The sequence below is a fragment of the Drosophila subobscura genome, chromosome A (genome assembly GCF_008121235.1).
Source record: "Drosophila subobscura isolate 14011-0131.10 chromosome A, UCBerk_Dsub_1.0, whole genome shotgun sequence".
Taxonomy (NCBI): domain Eukaryota; kingdom Metazoa; phylum Arthropoda; class Insecta; order Diptera; family Drosophilidae; genus Drosophila; species Drosophila subobscura.
The window spans coordinates 5,232,456-5,254,145 of NC_048530.1; the positions used below are offsets into that span (position 1 = coordinate 5,232,456).

A 21,690-nucleotide genomic window follows, 5' to 3' on the forward strand; every position below is an offset into this window, starting at 1 on the left:
CTATTTGATTCGACGTTTGTAGTATGCTTGTATGTATTTATTTCTATCCATGAATAGGTAGTTACTGTTACTGTTACTGTTTACTATGTATTTACTGTACGGTAGTGCACTGTACTTGTATCTTGTATCTGGTAGTTACTGTAGTTTTGAGTTTATTTCTTATATATTCGCGTATTGTAATTGTAATTGTATTTTGTAATTGTAAGCTTTTATGTGGCTTGGAGCTAATGGTTCATTGGATAATACGGTAATTGAGTATGCTTATATAACTGCCAAGGGGCTGAGTTGAGTGAGGGGCGTGGTGGATGGGTGAGAAGGGTTAATGGCAAACACAAATACTCATATACATATATAGTAAATACATTGAAACGGATCAACTATTCGGTTTTCTTCGGGTAATCTGTGTGTGTTTTTATCTTGTTCGGTATTCGGTATTTTGTATTTGGTATTTGGTTTATCGTTTATCGATTTCTTACTGCTTGCTATCGATCATATCGTTCGATCTCTTACTGTTTGCTATCTGGGGGAGTAATTAATATGCTATTTTTAGTTAGATGGTTTACGGTTAGTTTAATCATTTCTCAGCTTAGTTTTAGGTTTATCCTGTTCGATTCTGTTTGCCTGGGTCTCTGGGTCTGTGTCTGTGTCTGTCTCTCTGTGTGCGTGCGTTTTTCTGAGGGTTTGCTGAGTATCTGAGAAAGTATCTGATGACGTTTCTTTGGTTTACATCAAATGCACACACAAACAACATTTAAAGTGCGCAGCTGTGTGTCTGCGAACTGGTGTTCATAGTATTCATACTGCTGTGTTTTACAATTTACATTTACATTTCCATTTATTGAACGTAATAAAAAAACGATGTGACATTGCAGAGGTCCGAGGATGAGCCGGCTGAGGCCAGTCTCCCCGTTTAGTAGTAGTAGTAGTAGTTGTAGTTGTAGTACAAGGAAGCTGTTTACTCGTGTAAATAACAAATATATTGGTAGATATGGCATTGCATATGGAGATCCTCCTCGGGTACTCTCCGTGTATGGGTGGGGTGGGGTGGGGGCATAACAAATCAAGGGTTTGGGTGTTGGGTGTTGGGTGTTGGGTTTTGGGCTGTCTTAAAATTAGATACAGATATAGATATAGTTGTTTGTTGTGTATATGTGGTAGTAGTACATTAAGTATACTCGTATTTGCATAAGCTTAATAAATCAATCAATTTGGTATCAAAACACGTAACTGAGTAAACGTTTTTCAGACTTTTTCTTTTTCGCTTGCCAAAAATATAAAAATTATTGGAAATATACATGTATATATTTGCTTTGCCGCCACACATCCTCCCTGCGAACAGAGCTGTGGGGTTGCCAGGAGGGGTGTGACGGTACGTACACTAAGTGGTAATCAAAAATAAGTTTATATAAAAAATAAAATTCGACTATACTCGCACACAACGTCGTTCCACGTTCCACGTTACTCGATCCTTGATCCTCCTCTTTGTATGTAAAGATACATCAACTTCGTTCGGCCTGTGGCTTTTACTTTTAACTAAAAGGCTACAGCTACAGCTCTTTCCTCTATTACCTAAAATCCCCCCACATCTCCCCATATCCTTTCCCTAACGCTATTGACCACGGTATGAAAATTGCACGCTCTTAAATAATAAGGCCTTTCCCGCCTTGCGATCCGAGTCGGTCTCCATCCATCCGATCAGCCATCCGTTTATTCGTTCACTCGGTTTGTGTAGTCCGTAGTTCTTAGTTTTGCCCTTCTCTAAAGTTCTACTTCAAAGGATCATCAGTCTCATTTAAATCAATGTAAAAAGGATGCAAAAATGCGACAAAAGTAAACGGTCTAAATTTTGATTATTCTGCCAATTCGAAAATATATATTTAATATTTATATTTATAAAAAAAAAAGCGATTAACTGAGGGCCCAGAAACAATTGTATTGTTCAAGTTATCAGTTGTTCAAGTAAATCGAATCATTTATCGATAGTCGATGAGAGTCGTTTATCGTTTAGTTTAGTTTTTTTAATCGGGCTCAACGGTGTCTAAAACCTAGTCAGTCCTCATGAGATAACAACTCCAATGAACAAAACCCTGCGACAAAAAAATATACAGTGCCCCCAAATCGATCTCTAGCTTCAGTGGTCGCCCAATCGTTAATCAAGTAAAGCATTTATCAATATCCGAATATTGTTTATCGGGCTAAAGGCAGCCTAAAACCTAGTCAGTCCTCCTCCAATGAATAAAACCATACGACAAAAATATACAGTGCCCCCCTCCCCGATTCGATCTCTAAATAAACTTTAGCGGTTTTGTTGTCCTACATCCTAACCTGGTCCTGGTCCTGGTCCTGGTCCTGGTCCTACTACTGCTCCTGTTACTGCACCTCTCCTCACTGGAAATGTACCCTCATGAAATGAATGTTTTCCCCTTATGCTTGTGGTATGCGTTATGCTGCTGAGTCCATAGTCTTAGTAGGTATATAATATGCATATTCATATCCATATCCATATCCATGTATCGTATTCATATGCGTATTTATATGTGTATAGTTATAGCTATATGCAGACACATCATATCGTTCCTATTGGTAATGTATTCGTAGACATATAAAAAAAAAAAACCGTATGACACACACATATTGTATATATAGTACATATATAGTTTTACTTATGATCTAGAGTTCATATTGTTTCTGGTTTCTGGTTCAGTGACCTTTTTGCTACTCATTTGATGAATATTTTTAGTGGCTGCTACATTTACACATATGTATTTATGCATGTATGTTTGCTGTTTGTATAACATATAGATCTCTGATATCTTACTATAATACATACAAAAATAACAACAAAAAAAAAATGTTTCTTTTTAGTGTTTTTTTTTTTAGCTTTTTGTGTGTGGATCTACTGAGAAGAATTGTTGTACGGAGAAGAAGTTTCTTTTGTTTTTGTTTGGGGTTACGGGGTTGGTAAAGGGTGGTCAAGGATCGAATGTTTAGCGCATTGCACATTGATGGGTGGATGGGGATGGGATGATCCTTGGCTGGCATCCGCATCTGTAACTCTGGATCTAAGGATCTCTGGATAATGAGTGGAAGGATGATGACGGTCTGACGATCCTCGTTGGGTAATACTCAGGGGGTTTACGTGTGCTTCAATATGAATGCGTGCATGTGTGTGTGTGTGTGTGTGTGTGTGTGTGTGTGCGCTTGTTTGTGTGTGTGTGGATGTGGGTTAACAGTCTTCTATCCGTATGTGCTCCAAAGGTATCCTTGTTACTCCTTTTTGCTTTGCTCCGTTCTCCTTTATGCTTTCTCCTAGCCTAGTTCTAACGACCATCCAATCCACTCTATTCGCATCCCAATTTGGGATATGCGACACAAAAAAAAATGCTTATATTGTATATGTATCTATACGTTTTTATCCTGCCCCAGGATTCCAGCGCGATTCCTACTCTTTGTATATGCTTGTTCCTCCTCCTTGTCGTCGTTCTCCCTTTTCTCTTTTCTTTTAGATGTATCGTATGTATTGTATATAGCGTATATATATCATAAAAGACTTTTGTTTTTGCTTGCTTTATAATCAAGTCGTAAATAATCACAGTTTTTCCATTTGCCTAAAAATGTTTTTGTTTTTGTTTCGTTTCGTTTTCCTCTCGTTTATGTTTCTTTTTGTTCTCTCCTCTCGTTACACGCTCTCGCTATAGCTATCGCTCTCGTTTCTTGTTCTTTGTTCTTTGTTTTCGTATTTTTGTTCTTGCCGAAAAAGTCTTTGAATTTTCCGCTATGTGAGATCCGAAATACATATGTACGTGGTAGTGTTAGTGGTAGTAGTTCTACAAAATTCTCGCTTGTGCTGCTGCATCATCATCATCAATGAATGATCCTGGAGAAGGTGGTTATCATTTCGTAATGCTCTGCTCCTTCTAGCTCTTCGTGTCGGTCGGTCGGTTCTTCTTTCCTCTGCTCATCTTTCATCTCTTTCTGCTCTTTTTGCGTGGTGGTTGGGTGTGTGTGCGTGTGTGTGTGTGTGCCTGTGTGTGTTTGTGTGTGTAGGTGCCCAATCCTTCTCGTTGTGTCCTCTCCTTTCTGTAGCATATATTTCTGCGCCGCGCTTATTGATCTAATAAATTCATACGTTCATAGGGATTCTGATGCTGATGCTGGTGCGGGTGCGGGTGTGGGGGATGCGTGTGCGGATGCGGATGCGGCAACTGATGCGGATGCTGGTGGGACAACTGATGCGAATGCGGATGCTGCGGATGCTGATGGTGATGCTGCTGCTGGTGGGCCGACAAATGGGGCGGCAGGTGGTGGCTGAGCTGCTGCTGCTGCTGCTGATGGAGTTGCATTGCCGCTGCAGAAAAACCTCCCGCACCACCGCCGCCTCCGCCCGAATGGTCCAGCTGCGTGAGGTCAACGGTGGGTGTGCTGCTAGATCCCGATCCGTATGGCTCACCGCCCCCGACTGGGGAAGCACCCGTGCCCGGTGGTCCCGCAGCAGCTGCTGCTGCCGCCGCCGCCGCTGCAGCCGCTGCCGAGTTGTTGAGCGCAACGTGGAACAGCTGCTGCAATAATTGATGCTGATCTTATAAGAAATCTATGCACGGCTTGACAATGCCCGGCGACGACTGTTGCTGCTGCTGCTGGTGCGCCGCCGCCAGCTGAAGCGTTGAGCTGGCCGTGCCCCCGGCCACAGCCGCTGCACCCACAATGGGCGAAAGCAGAAGCTCAGCAGCAGCGGCGGCCGCAGCTGCGGCGGCTGCCACCGCATTGCCGCCAGCACCACCGCCACCGCCGCCACCCACTGACACATTGTTATTGGCCGCTGCCGCTGCAGCGCTCAGGGAGCTCAGGGACTGATGGAGACGGCTGCCCGGGCTACCGGCCTGGCCGACACCGACACCGCCCACGCCTGCGCCATGATGGAAGTAGGAGTGATGGTTCTTCTGGCGTCGGTGGTAGATGCTCTTGTGGTTGTTCAGCGAGTTGAGGGTGCGGAAGACCTTGTGGCACAGATTGCAGACGGCGTTGTTCAGCGGCTGCAGATGCTGTTGCTCCTTGTGCCGCTTCAGTGTGAGCTTGGTGCTCAGCAGCTTGCCGCAGACATCGCATCGGTGGCACGCATTCAGCGGCAGGGGCAACAGCAGCCGATTGGCCTGTGCCACATCGCTGGCCCTCACGGACGACAGCAGACTTCCCCCAGGCCCGACGGCGGCCGAGCCGCGACCGCCACCGCTGTTGCCAGCGGCGGCCGACGGAGACAGCGAGGCGCGTCGGTGGTGCAGCAAGTGATGATGCTCGAGCGGTGATCCCGCCCTAGCCAGGGCATGGGCATGGGCAGCGTGCGCATGGGCATGGGCATGGTGGGCGGCGGCTGTCAGCTCGTGGTGCGTGGCATGCAACTGATGGTGGCTGGGCAACAGCGATAGCGGATGCTGTCCGAAATGTGAGTGATGCGACTGCGGCGGTGGCAGCGGCGGTGACGATGGTCCCGATCCTGTGCCCGGCGGCTCAAGCTCCCGCTCACGGTCCAGCGATCGTTCGCGCTCCCGTTCCCGCTCCCTCTCCCGCTCGCGCTCCCTCTCCCGCTCGCGCTCTCTCTCCCGCTTGTGATAGGCCTGGGGTGAGGGCGAGGGTGTGCCCACATGCCCGTCTGTGGCGCCGCCATGCGAGGAGCGTGAGAGGCTTTCCCTTTCGTGGGCGAGTAGCTTGCTGCTGCTGCCAACGCTGCTGCTATTGCGCTGCTGTTGTTGTTGTTGTTGTTGTTGTTGTTGCTCTTGTTTCAATTGTTGTTGTTGCTGCTGTTGCAGATGCTGTTGTTGTTGCTGTTGCTGTTGTTGTTGTGGATTATGTTGTGTGGAATGATGTTGTTGGAGGAGGTGGTGTTGTTGTTGTTGTGATGATTGTTGTTGGTCTACTTGTTGTTGTTGTTGTTGTTGGTTGTTGCTACTACTATTACTAGAAGGATTGCCACTACCGCCGGGCACTATGACGCCGCCGAGTAGGCTGCCACCACCGGTGCTGCCACCTAAACACGGTCATATAGAGGGAAGAGAAGAAAAAAAGAGACAATAGTGACTTTTCTGTATAATTGACTTTGTTGTTATTTATTGTTGTTGTTGTTGTTGTTGTTGTTGTATTTGTTGTTGTTTTTGTTTGTTTCGTATTTGTTTTGTTTGTTGTTTCGTTTTGGTTTTGTCTCTGTTTTTGTGCGTATTTTCTGAATGTTTTGCTGTCTGTTTTTGTGCGTTCTTTTTTTTTGTGAGCGTTGCTTCGGTCAGTGTTGTAAACGTTTGAATGTTGTCTGTGTGTTTGTTGGTTTTTTTTGTTTGTTGTCTCTGGTGTGCAGTGGTGTCCTGTGTTTGACTTGTCTGTGTTTGTTTGTTGTCTACGTCTCTGTTTCTGTTACTGTTTCAGTGCATGTTTTTCTTGTCTGTGTTTTCTGTTTGTTTTTGTTTGTTTGTTTACTTTTATAACACTAACAAATCCAGGCTCAAAACAATGTAAAATTTTTGCTAATTTGTTTTTTTTTTTTATAATATTGGTTTTTGTTTTCCTTTCTTTTACTTGTACTTTCGCTTGTTCTCTCTCTCTCTCTTGAATGTTTCTCTCTTTTTGCGGAGTGTGGAGCTCGCTCATTTTTCGAATGGTTTTTTTCGATTTTAACGAAGGAATTTGTTCAAAAAACGCTGTGCTGATATTTCGATTCAGATTTCAGATTCGGTTTGCAATTTCGCATTTTCGATTTTCGAATTTTTTGGTTGGTTTTTTTTTTCTGGTTTCCCAAAATTGTGGGACAAAACGCATGGAAATAAAATAGGAATAAAAACGGTTTTCTTTTTGGTTTTTTTTTTTTTGTTGACTGTTTGTGGTTGTTGGCTGTGGCTAGCTTCGAAGCTTCGCATCGCTTCGATTCGATTTGATTCGGATTTTTGGAATTCGAGATTGCCTTTCGGCGACTCTCGCCTTCTGGACTGCTGCTGATGACAGTTGCAGCTGCAGACCAGCTGCCGCTGCCACTGCCACCTGCCACACACAGTGCCATTTTTGTGGCATAACTTTTGTTGCTTGTTTAAATTTGTTGTTTGGATAATTTTGGTGGTGGTTGTAACCAATTGGGTGTGTGAATATCGATAATTTCGTGGATGATTTTTAAAACCAATTTTCGTTCGATTTCGATTTTTTGAATTCGATCTCAATTTTCTGTGAATTTTCTCAATTGTTTGTTAAGGTTTTTTTTTAGCAAAATTTTGAAACATTTGTTTTTGGCCTGATTGATTTGTTGTATGTATAAAAATGTTTTTAGTATTATTTTTTTTGATTTTGTTCTCTTGTTTGTGGGTTATTTTTCGATTTCTTTCTTTCTTTTGTGGTCGCAAGTTGTCAATTTTTTTTCTTGCAGTTTTTGTCACTAGTGTCTCTTTTTTTTCTCAAACTCAATCGCAGCACCGTTTGCCTGTTGGGTTTTTGGCTTTGGTTGTGGATTTGGTGCGGGGTTCGGTTTGGCGCTTGGTGGTGGGGGATTGGTTAAAAACGAACCAAAACGTGCTCGGGATAGGGATTGGGGGTATGGGTGGGCAGGGTCAGGGTCAGGGGTCACACTTAGTGTACAAGGCTTCATCGAATTGGTTTGGTTTGGTTTGGTTTATGTGTGCGACGGGGGTATTGATGTTGTCTAGGGGCTGTGGGGGTCTGGGGCCGGGGCCGGGGCTTCTCTTCGTTTCAGATACTTAGCATTTTTGTTAAACGGCTGCTGCTGGCCTGCTGATGATGGTGGTGGTTGGGTGGCAGGGAGGGAGACGTACAGGAGGGGTGGCGGGTTGGTTGGGATAAGTATTAGTATTAGTTATTGTAATTGTTGTTGTTTTTGCTTTCAGGGGGGTGCTTAAAGTAAATGGGTGGGGGGAGGTAAGGCACGACTTTTCTCACGACTGCCTGGATACACAGGTATGTATGTATGTATGCAAGGTGGGTGTGTATGTGGGTGGGGGGAACTGCATCTTTTTTTTGGGGGAGTAGTTCAGAGTTCAGTTCGATTCAGTTCGGAACACACACATACGCAAGGAACGAAACAACGTTGGGGGGGGGAGCGAGACAGAGCCAAAAATCTTGCACCATCTTCTAGCTAAAAGTGTTTGTAGATGTGTATCGTATGTTTGTATGTATGTTATGGCAATGTTATGATGATAGGATAACCAGAGATTACGAGAGAGAGAGAGAGAGAGGGAGGGGGAGGGGGACGGGGGTTCCGATTTATTCTTCTGTGTCACAATGGGGAGAAGGGGTGGACGCCTCGATTGACATGCATACAACACTGAGTGAATGGATGGTGAATGGAGAGCGTAGAAGTAGTTGTGAATAAAGTGAGTGGAGTGGAGTGGAGTGTGTTAGTGAGTAGAGTGAATAGAGTGAGTAGAATGAGTGGGGGGAGGGGGAATGGTTGGTGGTGGAGTGCCTCAAATCGGAGGCCAATCAATCGATCGATCTCATGTTCTTCTTGTTGTGGTAAATGAAATATTTTCCCTCTTCATGTGTAGACATTTATTTGTAATTAATTCATGAAATGTTGCATAGAATCGTAAGTGGGTGGTTGTGGTTTACCGCAGTAATCGCTTCGTATTTATACATATAGATTTTCATTTATTTATTGCAATTTTGCTTCATCTTTTTTTTTTTTTTTTTTTTTTTTTTTTTTTTGTTGCTGCTTGTTTCATAATAGTTCTTAAGTGTACGGATAATGGGGGCTGGTGTTTATGTATATTTAAATGGTGTATGGTTATGGGTTCTGTTATCTTGTATCTTGTATCGTTCTCCTTCAATCCTTCTTTCAACTCTTAAGCAAATTCTAATAATTAACGAACACAGGTGTACTCTTGAAAAGTATCCGGTCAAAAGATTGTAATTAATATTCGCATATCTTACGCATTACAAAATACACAAAAAATGTGAAAAAAAAAAAATCATATTTAGTGCTAAACATTTTTGTTTTGTTTTTTGTATCCTTAAATCTATTCATATGCATCGTGATTCGTGTGTGTGTTTATGCGTGTGTGTGTGTGTGTGTGTTATGTGTGTGTGTGTTTGTTTTGTTAATTTCTTAAGCCCTAAACTATTCAGAAAATCTATTAATTATATTTAGTTTATTATCGTAAAGATCTTTGCAATTGGTCGGTCGTTCGGTCGGTCGCTCTCCCTATCGCTCGGCGCTTTTTCTTTCTTACATACACATCCATGCATATGCATGCGTGTGTGCGTGTGTGTGTGTGTATATATACTCTCTAACTCTTCAACATTATATATATATAATATATTTTATATATTTCTTTATGTAAATTTAAGTGTACAAAAAAAAACACTGTATCTTGGTCTTTATATTAAGTGTAAAAAAGAGAGTTAATAATTCGTAACATCATTATCCATCATCCTTTATCCTTTATGCTCTCCATCCTATCCAAAGTTGTATCTCCTTTTGTTTTTTTTTTTTGTAATATTTCTTTCATATTTTATTGGTTTAAATTCTATTTAGTTAAAGCCATTTCGAAGAATTCACTACGGGGCACACACCTCTCTGCCTTGGGCTCTACACTACAACATTTCTCCTGCCTTCCATCCGTCCGTCCTTCTTTAAGTGTTATTTAGATTATATATAGCTAACGAGAAGAGACTGTGTTGAAAAAGGTTGGGTTGGGTTGGGTCTTTGTGGGTGAGTGGGGGTAGTAACTACTAATAGTACTTATCGATTTGCAGTATAAACTGTGTATCCTTGTGTGTGTGTGTTGTGTGTTGTGTGTGCTTAGCAAACTACCAAAAAAGGCAACTCCTAATTCGTAACTAGCCTAAGTCCGTGTGCTCTCGTCTGTACTCGTTTCTCTTCACTCGTTACTTTTTCTGTTCGTTATCTGCCTTCCTTCCTTCCTCTCTCTCTCTCTCTCTCTCTCTCTTCTTTATCTTTATTTCTTCTCTTGTTCTTTTTGTTATTGTTTTCTTCTTTATTTTAAAAAGCACCATTTTCTCTCCTTTCATAATCTTCTTTAAAGTATTTTGTTTCTGTGTATTTCTGTGTGTGTGTGTGTGTGTGTGTGTGTGTGTGTGTGTGTGTGTGTGTGTGTGTGGGTGTTTATGTGTCTTATGAATCTATGTATGTATGTATGTATTCTGATGTAGATCATTCAATATTCAATGTGCAATGTTCTGTGTATTCAAATACAATCGATTGAATCGCTTATGGATTGTAGTGGGGCTAGGGTTTTTTGGGGCCTTCTCCGGACTTAGGAATTAGGGGAACAAATCGTTGGGGGTGGGGGAGTGGCAAACTTAACAAAAAAAAACACATTCCTAATATCAAGGCGGCCCTCAGCTTGAGGTGAAGTTTGCGCTGGCCAGGTGGTGGTGCAGTGGATGATGCTGATGCTGATGCTGCTGCTGGTGTTGCTGATGGTAGTCAAAGTACATGAAACCCTATGAGGAGGAGTGATGGTTCAGCTGCTGATGCTGCTGCTGTTGCTGCTGATGATAGTAGCTATTGCCCGGCGTCTGCGCAACGGCAACGGCATTTGGCTCTGCCTTCGGCTGCTTCAGGTTGCGATGGTAGATGCTCTTGTGGTTGCGCAGGCTGTTCAGTGAGCTGTACACCCGCTTGCAGATGTTGCAGACCGGCTCCTTGGTGGGGCGCATGTGGACGTTCTGGATGTGTCGCTTGAGGCGTGTCAGGGAGCTCAGGTTCTTGTTGCACGGATTGCAACGGAAGTCATCACCGCCGCTCTGCGCATTATTCAGGCTGCCCCCTGAAGTGTTTATGCCACCGCTCGTTGCGTTGTTCAGATTACCGCCACCGCTGTTGCCGCTACCGGCGCTCGTTGCTGCCGCTGTGGCACTGGCCGTAGCCGCCATATTGGCCATCACGGCGGCAAACATCTGCTGTTGGGCCGTTGTGGGCGTATTCGCTGTGGGTGTGCTGCACGCCAGTATCCCATTCGGTGTCTGACGGCCTGAATTGTTGGACTGCTGCTGCTGTTGCTGCTGTTGCTGCTGTTGTTGGTGTTGCTGTTGCTGTTGATGCAGCTGCTGCTGCTGTTGGTGCTGCTGCTGCTGCTGTTGTTGCTGTGGCAAGAGTGCGGTCACTGAGAGGCCACCGTTGCTGCCGCCGCCACCGCTGCTTCCGTTCGCTGCGAATGTGGAGAGGTTAAGGCCACAGATGCCAGGGGCATTTGTGATTGCTGTTCGGTTTGTAGTTTTAGTTGTTGTTGGTGATGGAGTTGTTGTTGTTGTTGAGTTGTTGTTGTTGTAGTAGTTGTTGTTGTTTGTTTGTTGGGAGTAAACGTTGTTGTTGTAGTTGTTTTTATTTGTAGTTGCAGTTGTAGCATTTGTCGTCAGATTACCTGACGACAAGTTTTGGGGAAGAAAGTCAGAAAACGTCGCATTAGCCCAAGGACAACGAGTTTTTGTATTTTTTATTGAATTGAATTTGCATTTTTTGTTTCAATTTTGCGTGATTTCTCATTTGATTTCGATTTGGATTTGGATTTTGCCTGCTTTTTTTTTGAGGTAAGGATTTTGGCCGGATGGTTTTGTTCTTTTTTTTTTTTTGATTTTTGTATCAGTAAATGGAATTTCGTTTAGCATTTTTTGCATCAAATATATGGTATTTCTTTTGGTTCATGTAAGTTGTTTCTTCAGTTGCTCAGAATTTGTTGAATTTAACTTTGGATTTAGGATTTACTCTTCGATTGTTCAATCTTGCTTCTTTCTTTCAGTTTCTCTAAATCTATATTCTGTTCTGGCTGGTTGGGGTGGGTGCGAGGGGTCAGTGCATGACAGTGACAGTGCCAGAGATATGCAGAGATATAGACGAATGGCATATGGATCAGTGGGGGGTAGTGGTATAGGACCAGGGATGGGTGTGGGGGTATGGTATGGGTGTCTTGGTATGGAAAAGAAAACCGAATGAGTTATCGGGATTCATTCTCTCGCTGCGTTGGGGTATGGTAAATGTGGAGAAGTTAAATTTCTTTTTTGATTGTTCGTCGGACGTTTCAGTTTCAGTTTCAATCGCAAAATAGATCTTTTCTGTTTCCTGTTACTGCGACTGCCACTGCGACAGCGACAGCGACTGTTACTTTTTCTTTCAGCTTTCTCCTTCTTTCGCTTCGAAAGATCTTGAATGATTTGATATTTGTGGAGGGACTACCGATACTCAACATGTGCAAAATTTCTTGGAGGGGGATTTGTTTTTTGTTTGTTGTTGTTGGTTTCTTGGAGGGGGATTTTCTTGGTTGTTGTTGTGGTTGTGGTTGTGGTTGTTGTTGTTGTTTCACTCATTACCATAGTGTGCGGTGGTGTTGGTGTGTGGGTAATATACAAAAAGTAGGGGGGTTGGTTGGTAGGTAGGTTGGAGCTTAGAGGAGCATTTCAATTTCAAACGTGAGATGGCAGCAGAGAGAAGAGTCTGTGTGTTGTGTTTGTGTGTGTGTGTTGGAGTGTGTTGGAGTGTCTCTGTATGCGTGTGTAGAGGACAGTGTGTGTGTGTGTTTGTTTGTGTTTAAAAAACACCATCACCAAAGAAAGTGTTCCATTGTTTTCCTGTTGTTGTTCGTGTAAGTGTCCTTTTGCCGTGCCCGGTGTGTGTGTGTGTTTTTTTCTCTCTCTCTCTCTCTCTCTCTCTCTCTTGCTCTGCACGTGTGTGTGTTTGTGTGTATGTGTTGGGGGGAGGGGTGTGTGTGTGTGTGTGTGGAGTGTGTCACTTAAAAAGCACTAAAAATAAACCTTTGCCAAAATCGTCCATTGTCTCCTCTCTTTCTTCCTGGATCTTAATGATAATTTTTTTTGCGTAATTTCAAATTCAATTTGGTTTTTCTTTTTTGGGTTCCTTATTCAATGTTTTCAGAATTTTGTTTAAAATTTACATTTTGCTTAGATTTCCGTTTACATTTGCTTTTGTATTTTATTCGTTTCTTGTTTCTGCGACTTTTCGGTACAGTTGTTCTTTGGATTTCTTTGCTTTTTCGATTCTGAAGGCTGTTGAAGGCTAGGGAGGTGGACAGGAATTGTATCGATACTATACTTTGGCTGCATATGTGATGCTATTGGTTCAAGTACATTTTTTTGATTCGTGAATTATCGATCTTAGTATCTACAGTTTGACACTATTCATTAGCTATTCTATTCCACTCTTTATTCGTATTCCTATGCTCTTGATATCGTTCCATTTATCCTCTTGCTGTATTACAATATTCCACGCTATTTTTTTTCTTTCGCCCTTGACCAATCAAGTTTTGCTTTCTTTCTTTTCTTTACGATTTTTCTTATGTTGCTTTTTGTTCCCTCATTAGTATTTTTGTTGGTTCTAAAATTCTTTTCTCTTTCTTAATTATTTTATTCCTCACAGCTACGACTACCTTTGTTCCACCCTTTATTTTCTTTCCACTCTATTAGCACTTTCATAGCCAACCTCCCTTGCTCCACAGCAGCCAGCAAAGGATCGAGGATCATGTTTTCTTCCATGTGGTTCAAATTCTTTCAATTCGTGTGTGCTTAGGAGATAACTTAAATAGTTTTTAATAGGTGTTGGATACATATTTTCGTTGGTTGAGTGGAGTTTTGTCGGGGTCACCAATTGTGGAACTTAAAATTAGTGAATTTTGAATGCTTTTCGCATGGGAATTAAACTAAAGGCATACACAATTGATGTATTCTTGTATATTCTAGGCGTAATCTAGATATCTAGTCTCTTCATGAGTTTTGTTTTTCTTTTGTGTGTGTGTTGTGTTCATGTATAATAAAATATATATATGTATGTATATATAGAGCGTAATTTAAAGCGGTTTTTGTCAATCAATTTGTATATACTTTGAAGCCTTTTGTTGAGACGTATAGTTCTCAGTATAGTTCTTTTGTGGTTGTGGGTCATTTGGGGTGGTTGGGTGGTTGGGTGGTTGTGTGGTGTGTGGGAGAACGGGGAAAGAGGGTGTGTGATTGTATCATGTATCGATTTGTCTGCTTTTTTTGGGGTGGGGATCGCCTGTGAGCGGCGGCTGTGGCTTTGGCTGTGGCTGTGGCTGTATCTTTGTATCCATTGGGTGGTTGGGTAAGGTTTGGGGGAATGTTTAGTAAAGCGGATTTATATACGTATACGAGGGGTTAGATCGATTCAATTCTTAACAATAGTTTGTATATAAGTATATACTGGTCTCATATATATGTGTATATATATATACATATATATATATGGGTGTGTGGGTAGGTTGATATATATATGTATAGGGGGGTCTCACGATTATTGTAGGGGTAGAAATTTGTTGTAAATTTTGGTCGGTTAGTACAATTGGAAAGTAAATAAAGAATAGCGTTAGTTGATCAATTTGTTGAGGGTTAGTGATTTTTCCTCTTCGCATAATAGAGTTCATGTATGTGTGTGCGTGTGTGAGTGTGTGTGTGGGTGTGGGTGTTGGGCGGGGATGTGTGAGTGTGAGTGTGAGAGTGTGTGCATTTTTTGACTCCTTCGATTAGCTGCGTGTGTGTGTGTGTGTGTGTGTGTGCGTTGTTTGTCTCTCGTGTGTGTGTGTTCCTGTGTGCGTGCGTGCTGTGGGTGTAGGCTTGATCATGTGTGTTTTTCGGTGTGTTTGTGTGTGTGTGTTTGTGGGGTGGGAACCATTTTTGCGTTGTAGTATGGGTCTGCCGTGTGACGCGCGGAACGGTTTTATTTTTCTCTTTTACTGTATAACTGTGGAACGATGGAAACGTCACGGAACGTTGCGCGCTCGTATGTATGCAATGGTTTTCGTTTTCTTTTTTTATGTATGTTGTGTGTGTGTGTGTGTGTGTCGCATATTTATGTTTTGTTTTTCTTTTCTTCTCGTTTTACTATCGAGCGGTTTTCTTTCGGCCGGAGCTAGACCCCTGCTTATATATGTATACAAATGCCAATCTATGCTGCTTTTGACGCGACTTTCAGGAGGATCTTGGGTGTGCGCACTCATTTCTGTATTCGTATTCGTTTTCTTCTTTATGGGTGTTTGTGTTTGTGAGGGGTGGGGGGGCGGTGGCGGGTAGCTGTTGTTGTAATGTTGGGTTGTGCTCAGAACATAAAAGGCCAAATTTTGGATACGATCGAGAGGACACGACTGAGGGGGCCCAATTTCAATATCAATTTGTGGTCGAGTGTTTGCGGATGGGAGGGTCTTTTCAACGGAAGGGGAAATATCGAATGGTGGTGGATAATCGCCTTCCCTTTAATCAACATTTTTGAACAAAAACTAAAAATGAATGTGGAAAAATCGATTCGAAAAGCTTTTTCTTTTGACTTTTGCGTCTGGGGGTTATTGGTTTGGGTTCAAATTTTGTTTCGCTTTGGTTTGGTTTTTCGAGGGGGGGTTTTGGGGTTGGTGGGATTTGATTTTGGTTTGGTTTACTTAGTTATAGACACAAGCACGACGACGTACAAATAAAGGAAAGAGTTCAATATTCAATATATATATATATATATTTATGTAAGTATTTTGTATATATATTCGATCTTCAAATGCGTTGCGTTTTACAAATGGAAACTAAAAAGAAAACGTTTGACACCAATAAAATGTTTTATTTGCAAAATGTACTCGGGTTGTGTGGTGAAGAGACGGACTACTCCTCAAATCATGGAGAAGTCTCGCCTCACTCGTGGGCAGAGTCTTGTGTTCTCGTGGTCTCTGGGTCTTGGTTAGGGCTCGTGGCAACGAACGGAATGGAACATAAGTTTACACAACTCAACAGAACGGAACGCAATGGTACGGAACGGAACGCAAGATACCGAAAATGTTTGTAGGCAGATCAAACGGAACATTTGAAGGGTTAGCAAATCATAATTGATATCAAAATTAAACTGAAAACCATTTGCGTGCTCTCTAGCTCTCTCTCTCTCTCTGAGAGAGAATGGTAAACGAAACAGCATAACGGGATGGGGGGTAAACGAACGGAATGGAACACAATCGAACCAATAGAAAACGAATCAGCAGGATTCAGGGAGATGTGGGATTTGGTTTAAAAACAAAACGTGGAAAATTCGTACATTTTTTTGTGTCTGTGGTTAATCTCATGTTCTGATATCTAATTATGTAATGCATGTAAATGTGAGTGAGTGTGTGTGTGTGTGTGTGTGTGTGGTTGTGTTTCTGGATGTCTAAGGCCGTGTCTATGTGTGAGCTTGGTGTGTGTTTTGGTGGCGGGGTGAGTGCTGCGTGTTGCTGTAGTACTTTTTGCTGGAGTTTGACTTGGTTTTTAACTTTTTGGTGGGTGGGCGTGGGTGGGGGTTGCTTTCATTACGAATACAAAAAATTAGCACACAAAAACGAAACGGAAACAGGAACAAAAAATTAGAAGAAAACAACGAACATTTTTAACGCAAAATAAAACGAGGAGAACGTTAAAACGGGCGGGTGGGGATACAAAAGGGAAATTAACACACAACAAATACACGGAAACTATATATATATTTCTCATCTCGTCGTTGCAGTGTGTATTTTTGGATTAGTTCTGATCTGGTTCTGGTTCTGGTGCTGGTTCTGGGATGTCTGCGCGCGAGCGCGTGAATGAAAAGCCGGAAAAGCGAGCTCATCTAAAACGTTTTTCCCTAGTTTGCCTGCTCTAAGCAATAAACACCAATCAACAAATTGAGCCGCAAAAGCCGCAGGACCTTTAAAGGACCTGCCCTGCCTCTCCGGATTGTTGCGGCCTAACCGCAGCACACATCATGCAACAGGCCTCCGGGCCATGCCGTTGTGGGGAGTGTTGGAGATGGAGTTAATTAATTTTGTGTAGTTCATCAAACAAGCTTGGGGGGGCGGGAGATTGTGAATGTTGCCTTGGCCTTGTTGTTGTTTGGTGTTTACTCTGCCTGAGCTTGTCTAGAAATTTGTTTGTTAAGCAATTATCGTTCTGCATTCATCATCATCATCATTCAACTGACGTGTGGCGAGTGGCGAGTGACGAGTGACTCTCTATCGTTCATCGTAATCGTAATCATTCAACATATCAGCATGGCGTTTTTGTCATACATAAATAACTTGCGCGTCTAACAAAACCGTTTCTCTAAACTGCATTTTGAATTCGTATTCCTTTTTTTTTGTAATTTTTTTTTTCTTGTAGTTGTGGCATTTATTTGTATTTTTGTTCCTCGTTCTGGGGGGGTTTGTGATATTCGTGGTTTTTGTTGTGTTTTGTGTGTGTGACCGAAACAAATGAAAACATTTACCATCGAAACAATCAAACAAGAAAGAAATTTGTACGCTTCTACGACATTTAGCTCGACTTTTTTTTTTGTTTTGTTTTTTTTTTTTTTTTGGAATCGCAAACAAACTGAAAAACGGTTTTTGTTGGTAATTAAAAAGGACAGTAGTAGTGGTTCTCTCAATCGACAGTTTTTTTGTTGAGCCGCGGTCTTGGGGGGTGGGGCGGGCGGGCGGGGGGGTGGATCGATCGGTCGTCTCCAAAGGTATAAATCGGTATAAATCGAAAGTTAAATCAAAAAAGTCCTGCTCCTGATCAACACGCATACATACATACAAAAGAATGGATGCATGGATGACACTGCCTCTCAAGTCAGTTCGAAGACTCAAACGAAAAAATCGACAGAAAAAACAAAATGAAAAACAAAATTCTCAAAAACCATAAAACGACAACAACAACAAAACAATGAACTTTAATTGAAGATCAACAGAAGATTATTTTCAACCAAATTTATTTTGTTGTACGGGCATTAAATAAATCTCTCAGCATTTTTTGGGCAGATTTGGTTAAAATTTAATGAAATTTGTTTGCTTGAAAATTGTTTTTTCTTTTTGCTTTGTCTTTGCTTTTCATTTTTTTTTTTTTTTTTTTTTTTTTTTTTTTTTTTGTATTTGACTGGTATTTTTTCTGGTACTTTTACTGGTATTATTATTATTCTTTTTTTTTCTTTGTATTTTTTGCATTTGATGTAAAAAATGTAATAATGAGCTTTTGAGCGCAAATAGAGCGAAACAATAGAAGTACAAAAAATAGAGAAATGCTCGGACTCACCTTGTGGGGACACGGCAAGATCACCGGACTGCTGCAATTGTGTGTTGAGACCTGATCGACAGACAGTAGATGTTCGCACAGAGAGAGCGAGAGGCAGAGAGAGGCGCGACAGAGACAAGCAGAAGAGGCAAAGACATGGGCACGAAGGGAAATGGAAAGAGAGAAAAAGAGAGAGAGAGAAAGGAGAGTGTTAGGAGAGTCGTTTGGATGTGGCAGGACTATGTCTGCACCGAATACGCACCAAGCAACGCTGAATGATCGAGATTGCTCATTGGGAAGTTGAAGGCGGCTGCCTGGAACATTTTGTTCTCTGCCGGCGACATAATGAACTGCGGTGCCGCATGATGTGAGGCGAGACTGTCACCGATTTCCTCATCATTGCCAGAGCTAGACGAACCGAAAAGAAATCACAAATTACTATCTTTAATGGGGCAAATCAGGATTTGAGGTGGACTTACCTTAAGGACCCTTTGCCACCATCACCGCTGCTGGAGCGATTGGCATCGTGTTCGCCGGTGGAGTCATTGCTGTGCTCATCATTGGGATTGGCATTGTTATTGGAGCACACCAGCTCCATCGGCTCTGACTTGACCTGATCATCGGCACCGGCACGGGCCAGCGGTGAGGGTGTGAGGCTGCCCAGTTTATCGCTGATTGAGATGCCATTGCCGTTGCCATTGCTGGCGCCATTGTTTCCGTTGCCAGTGGGTCCGTTGCCTGCAACAAGAAGGATTTGGTTTAGATTTGGCTGCAATGATGTCTCCCACTCCACTCGACCACTCACGTTTCTCTTCCTTAAGCGGCGGTGTGTTGTTGTTGTTGTGGTGCTTAATCGTACTAAAGTCAGCCGGCGTCTGTTGGGGCGATGCACTGCGCGCATGTATGGGCGGCAAATCGGGGCTGTTGTTGTTGCTGCCACTGCCCAGGGGCAGGCCATTGTCGGCGGAGCCGCGCAGACGCTTGAGCGCGTGCGATGTCTCCTCCGCAGCGGCGGCCGCACTGCTGCGATGCATCATGGCCATGCGCTTCAGCAGCTGGTTGTTGAGATGCGAGGGCAGCGACTGTGGTGGCGGCGGTGGGGAGCCAGCTCCCTGGCGGCTAAACAATGTCGAGGCGCCGCCATCATCGTGCAGCGGGCCATGGTGTGGATGTGGATGTGGATGGGCATGCGAGTTGAGCGGCGTACGCACTCCGGCATTGGCCAGATTCTGTATTTGAGCCAAGTGCTGCAGGAGAGAAATGTGAATTAAGCGGGCATGTCGCGGGCATGGCAGCTGCAGAGCCCAACACTTACGCTGTGCGTATCCTCAGCCTGCTGTTGAGTGAGTCCAGACACACGCAACACTTCGGCTGTCTTGAGGAAGGACTGCAGCGACTTCTGATGCACATTCACCTCGCCATGGTATATGAACTCCACCAGCGAGTGCAGATCCATGAAGTTGACATCCTGCAGCAGTATGACCGGATGTTTGCAGGGTGTGCTCTACAAAGATATGGCAAGGGGTTTGTTTTATTTGCTGCATTGAAGGATTGTAGCATTAAATGATTGAAAATGCCAAAAGCCAAAGGAAGGGCCTGCCCTGCCCTGCCCAGACAACCTTCAAGTTGATGTCAGTTTTCGGTTTCGTTCGATTTTAGTTGCTGTTTTTCAGCTGCTGCTGCTGCTGCCATGCCCCATGTGTGTGTGTGTTCAGGGCCAACGCATTCCAGTTTTTGTCTGTCTCTGTCTCTGTGTAAATTTTCACTTATCAAGTGGAACTCCAACAAAGGGAGCTGCTGCTGCTGCTGGGCTGCTTCTACTAGAAATTGGGTCAAGTCTCTCTCGCCTTGGATCGTTGCAACGCGCACATCCCGAACGACTCTCAGACACTTGGCTGTGTGTGTGTGTGTGTGTGTGTGTATCTTTGTATCTGTTGCTGTCTTATTTACTGCCTTGCCGCCTTGTGCAATTCGCATATTTGCGATTGAGTTAGCGCTGAAAGATTGCCTCTGTATCTGTGTGTGTGCGTGTGCTTTTTTTTTTTTGTTTTATTTTTATTTTTTTTGTATTTTACAGATTGCGAAATTGAGGTCAATTCAACGAAAGACGACGACGACAATGCAAGGAAACAAGAAACAGAAAAAAAGAGAAGAGAAGAGGAACGATCATGCGAGCAGCCAGCCAGCCAATCCCCCCTCCCGCTCCCTCGGCATTTGCTTGCACTTGAGATACTCGCACTTTGAGATACTTTCCCTCCATCTTTGAATTTCTTGGACACATCATGCTAATGGGGCGGGGGGGAGCAGTGCCACTGGCAGCTTGCAGTTGCTGACAGTTTACATAAAAGCCAAAAAACAACACACAACAAATAGAGAACACAAAAAATGCTTTTAGCAAATGCCAAGCGAACCCATTAACCCCACCTTTGACCCGCTAAAGCCCCTCGCTGCTGCTGCTGCTGCTGCTGCTGTTCCGCTCTTGTCTGCGTTGTGTTTCTGTTGGCAGTTTTTACACCTAATTAAAATAATGCTCTGCAGTTAATTAAATATTTATGCATAGGCGCAAAGTCGCGAACAATTGCGACGCCAAGTGCTGAATGCCTCTGCCTCTGCCCCAGCTGCTGGAAGGATCTGCTGCTGCTGCTGCCAAGTGTCTCCCTACTCGCCACTGCCCCATCGTCCAGTTCAGTTGTGTCCATTGAGCTGCTGCTGCTGCTGTCTCTTGCTTGCCCCATTCCACTCTGGTGTTGCCGCTTTGTTGCATGTATTTCAAATTGAATTTTACAAAAGTTCTGTTGCCAGCAAAGTTTTTTTTTGTATACTAATTTCTTGGGTACATAATTTCCACCCAAACAAAAACGGCCAAACAGTGCAAAAAAAATAGGCAAACAAATAAAAGAAAACGAGAAAAAAAAAGCAGAATCAAGAAATGCCCCTAAAAGGCGGAGCAACTCAAGAAAAATGCAACTGCGACCCTTTGTTGCACGTTTGCTGTTGTGCCGCTGCCCAAGCCCCTCTCTGCATTTAGTTGGCCTTTTTAACAAATTAAATGCCGACTTTTTCCGTTGTTGTTTGAGAATGAGAGCAGGCTGGCAGCAGGCGGCAGGCGGCAGGCAGCACCAGGGAGGAGGATCTTGCAAAACTTTCACGAAGACACAGGGACGGAGGGACGGAGCAGACATGTTCTTGTTTTCAGAGTTTTGAGTTGAGAGGGCAGCGGCATGGAACCCCTCCCCTCTGTCGTTGCCATAGCCGTGTTACCATTGCGTAATCAGAATCACCGACTGCCTCTGCCCCATGATATGCCGCGCGCCTAATTGCAGCTCATTTTGCAATGCAAAACGCGGACACTTTTTCTATACCCTAACTTAATGCAGCAGTATCTGTCGTGGCTGTATCTTTTGCTGTAAAGTATCTGCAAGATAAAAAACTACTTTCCAAAGGGTATCCATTCCGCAGGCTTGCGCCTCACAGCTACTTGGCCAAGCCCTGCGCTCGCCTCCCGCCCGCTTCCCATCGTTCTCTGTTTCTTGGCCGTGCGCATAATTTGGAACAAAAAACGGCAAATAATAACAGAACAGAACAGAGCGGAGCAGAAAGCAGTACGGCAAGGAACGGAACGGAACGGAACGGAAAGGAACGAAATGTAACGTAGAATGGAAAGCACTAAGTTTTCTATCATGTTAA

The 21,690-nt window shown here is 43.4% G+C and overlaps 1 protein-coding gene across 5 annotated transcripts in view; it reads right to left on the minus strand.

Moving 5' to 3' along the window:
* Positions 1 to 21,690, minus strand: part of LOC117901954 (broad-complex core protein) — a 46,631-nt gene that overhangs the window by 8,127 nt on the left and 16,814 nt on the right. For 2 of the 5 annotated variants that reach the window (XM_034812950.1, XM_034812971.1), the window contains exons 3-7: positions 19,319 to 19,507; positions 18,809 to 19,250; positions 18,483 to 18,741; positions 18,266 to 18,411; positions 18,025 to 18,075 (exon numbers count right to left, since the gene is read on the minus strand). In XM_034812950.1, the coding sequence (XP_034668841.1) occupies positions 18,025 to 18,075; positions 18,266 to 18,411; positions 18,483 to 18,741; positions 18,809 to 19,250; positions 19,319 to 19,507 (1,087 nt within the window). Of the gene's footprint in view, positions 1 to 2,954; positions 6,023 to 10,291; positions 11,373 to 18,024; positions 18,076 to 18,265; positions 18,412 to 18,482; positions 18,742 to 18,808; positions 19,251 to 19,318; positions 19,508 to 21,690 lie in introns of those variants that run through there. The other 3 variants (XM_034812935.1, XM_034812942.1, XM_034812960.1) reach the window with 3 other exon arrangements.